The 3,271-nt window shown below is 39.0% G+C and overlaps 1 protein-coding gene across 1 annotated transcript; it reads right to left on the bottom strand.

The window, feature by feature from the left end:
- Window positions 1–1,277: 1,277 nt before the first annotated feature.
- Window positions 1,278–2,205, bottom strand: LOC119654959 (dynein assembly factor 4, axonemal). Its single transcript, XM_038060617.1, has one exon. The coding sequence runs from the start codon at window positions 2,031–2,033 to the stop codon at window positions 1,311–1,313; it is 723 nt and encodes a 240-aa protein (XP_037916545.1). The 5' UTR covers window positions 2,034–2,205; the 3' UTR covers window positions 1,278–1,310.
- Window positions 2,206–3,271: the final 1,066 nt, after the last annotated feature.

Raw genomic sequence — 3,271 nt, 5'->3', positions numbered from 1 at the left:
AAAGCTATGGTGTGGAAGGAAATGAAATCTCGGATACCTTAGCAAAATGGGTTCACTCTCCCCCAGGCTGGGATCGGAATCAGCAATCGGAGTATTAGCAAATGCTGCTATACCAAACTTCCTGTGAGAGCCTAACATTCACACCCCAAAGTTTATCCTATCGAAAAGCAGGAAGGCTTGCAGAAGTATTTTGGGCATTCTGACAGACCATATTTCACTAGCTGAACATATGTTCAAAATAGGAATTGTACGAAATGATACGTATCCCACCTGTAACCAGGAAGCGGTTGCCACGGAGTATAGGTGTTGATGTGCTCCAGTTGCAGCAGGTATCATCACATCCACTAACGGAAATCCAGCGATACATATTTTTTAAACGGGGGAGTCGAGTGCAATGGGCTAACACGGTCTGAGTGCTCAGAGGCTATGCTCCTCGCCCACCACAAATACACACCGCGGGTTGAAAAGTTTCCTGAACATTTTCCTAAAGGCTATAACCCGGGGCCTAAGAGTGGTTTTTGTTTATGATAAAAATTTCGTTTTTTTTTTCATATCACGTTAATTCGGAAATGTAATAAAAATTTTGAATTTCAGGTTCAAATTCGAGCATCTTCACTTCCTTTTTATCTACTTTATCGCTTTTCACCACAGCATTAGCATACAGGGGCAACCTCGTAAATATAGGTCTACAAATGCCAAAAACGATGCCCTGACGGAATCGAAAAAGAATGTGATCCAGGGTGGATCCTCTTCTTCTCTTCGACCGCGTAATGGCTGGTGTTAACAGCCTGCCTGGTTATCCTTACACGGTCCCGGAAATAATTAGCAAAAACCTTAAAGAGACTTTTCATGCTCACTTTTTTTTTTCGATAGAACATAATCCCAAGAATTATCTCTCAAAATTTCCAGTCGAAACTCATTTTGCGAGAAAAGTGTTCCTAAGTCAGGAAATGAGAGAAAGATGAAGAATCGATTAGAATGTTTGGATATAGCTAGCAAAATATATATATATACTTGCGCTTTTCTGACAACAAATTCCATTTCTTAAAATATGTCTCACTAAAGCGGTGGAAATCCAGGAATTCTATAATTTGAACTATGTTTATCACTAAAGGGGCAGAGTTAATTAAAGGCGAAGTCCCAATGAACTGAAATTACTGAAAAGTATTCATGGAACAATGTGGTTTGGTACGAAACAAATCGATACTTTCGAAATATGTAGTTTTCGGTGCTTTTCGAAAATCTGGATTGTTCTTACAAAAGGAATAAAGTTAAAATGATTGCAAGCAGTTTTTTAATTAACACAATATTTAATATATTTGAATGTTTGGAGCGGCATTATTATTTGAAATTGGCTGATTTTGTGATTCCCTCTTTGGAGTCGGAGCTTTATATTCGCTAAACGATATTTGGATTTTTCCACTTTTCCGTGTTTCATTCAGAGGAGCTGCTGGCACATATCTGAACATTCTGTGTTTTTGATCGGAAGCTTGCCGCATCGAATTTCTTGAAACTGCCGGCGTATTCTTCACATCGGATAAGTCATTACCGGCTTCTGCTTTTTCACTGGAGATAGTAGTTGCTACGGAGGCTTCTTTAAAGTCCTTGACTCTGTCATGTATAGACATTTCGCGATCAATTTGATATCGTAACTTTTCCTTTTTGGCTGCATCAAACTGTTCATGTCGCTCCTTATCTTCGAGTTTTGTCCGTTCCACAATCATGTCATTCAGTTCCACCTTTTTCTTCAAAGCTTCTTCTCTAGGGACCTTCTCCAAAATGTTGGTCCAAACGCCAGGCTGTTTCTTCCTCAAAATAATTCTGGCTTGCCTCTTGAACAGGCGGCATACACTTTGATTCTCTTCGACGTCACCCGACAAAAACGACTCAAAGTACACCGGTGGACAATTGAATTTGATGAAATTATTATTCACTATAACAACTGGTTTTGTATTGAGAACTTTAGTTAGTTCGATGACTATCTTGATTTCGTCTTCGGTTTGTGATACTGTGACCATTTTGCTTTCGGCCATTTTATTGATCAAACTACTTCGTTGTTATCCCATTCGTTAAGATGTTGGTGACGTTTGTAATATTGAAAGGAATAATGGCTAACTTTGTTTTATTTATGCTAAATAAATATAAGGCAACAAACTACAACGAAAAGTGAATGAAGTTATAATTCGTCTAGTATAAAAATAAAACTCTTCAGGTAATACAGAAAAAGTGATTATCTTAGGTTAAGAATATTTATATTTCCAGATGAGTGCTCTCTACTCTTTGTAATTATTGGGTATCCACGTAGAGGTTTTTCGATCGTCCTAAACGTAAATTTTTCTAATGTCATAGTCAAAAATGTAAAAAAGTCCAATAATTATAGTTAAATAAGTCGGGAAACTGGGGGCATTCGTCTCATTTGTACCTGGCTCGTAATGGTTATGTATTTACTTTGTCAGACCATTCACTTTAGTATGATACTAACATTCAAAGTGTTAGGTAGTATTATACTCTATAGCACAGCCTTTGTTTCTACAAAACTTAATGATTCTACAATAAACTTAAGGGGGGTTCCCAGCCAATTTCTTAGAAATATACTTATAATGAATGTACTAATATACTGTTATTAACTTATTATGATTTCCGAGTTGTCGCAATCTCGGCAGATGCCGGATTTTAAATAATACTAGCGCTAAGCACAAATTTCTTTGATTTCTCGAGCCAGTGGCTCATAGTTCATCTTCTTCTCCACGTATTTCTGTTCGATGTTGCGGTTATGGGGGATAGCAATATCAACTATATACGCGGAGCGACCCGTCTTATCAACTAACAGTACGTCAGGCTTGTTATGTTGAGTATGGCGATCAGTCAGAAATTGCCGATCCCAGTACATGCTGTAAGCAGAACTATCAAGTACTGCTTGCGGCTCATATCAGTAAACCGGACATGTTCCCGTGATCAGCTCATTCTTGTATGCGAGGTTTTGGTGATGTATTGCACCGGTGCTATAACAGTACAGCCAGAAATGAGATGATCCAACGTCTCTAACGCCGAACCACACATTTTGCACTGGTCATTCTCCACTCGTTCTTTCATGATGAGCTTTTTATAAGCTCGGGTGGCGACGACGCGGTCCTGAATGGCACACATTAATCGCTCCGTCTCCGCAAAGAGCTTCCAAGCACACAGCCAAATGCAAATCGACAAGTGGCTGCCAAAGCCAATTCACGTGTTTACCGTGCATTGTCTTCGACTTCCATTCATCGATCCGCTC

Source organism: Hermetia illucens, chromosome 4, assembly GCF_905115235.1.
Source record: "Hermetia illucens chromosome 4, iHerIll2.2.curated.20191125, whole genome shotgun sequence".
Lineage (NCBI taxonomy): Eukaryota > Metazoa > Arthropoda > Insecta > Diptera > Stratiomyidae > Hermetia > Hermetia illucens.
The sequence above is the reverse complement of the archived record's forward strand: the minus strand, read 5'-3'. Positions and strand labels throughout refer to the sequence as shown.

Excerpts from the sequence above, each read along its gene's own strand:
- LOC119654959 (XM_038060617.1), bottom strand. The coding sequence starts at position 2,033 with ATGGCCGAAAGCAAAATGGTCACAGTATCACAAACCGAAGACGAAATC.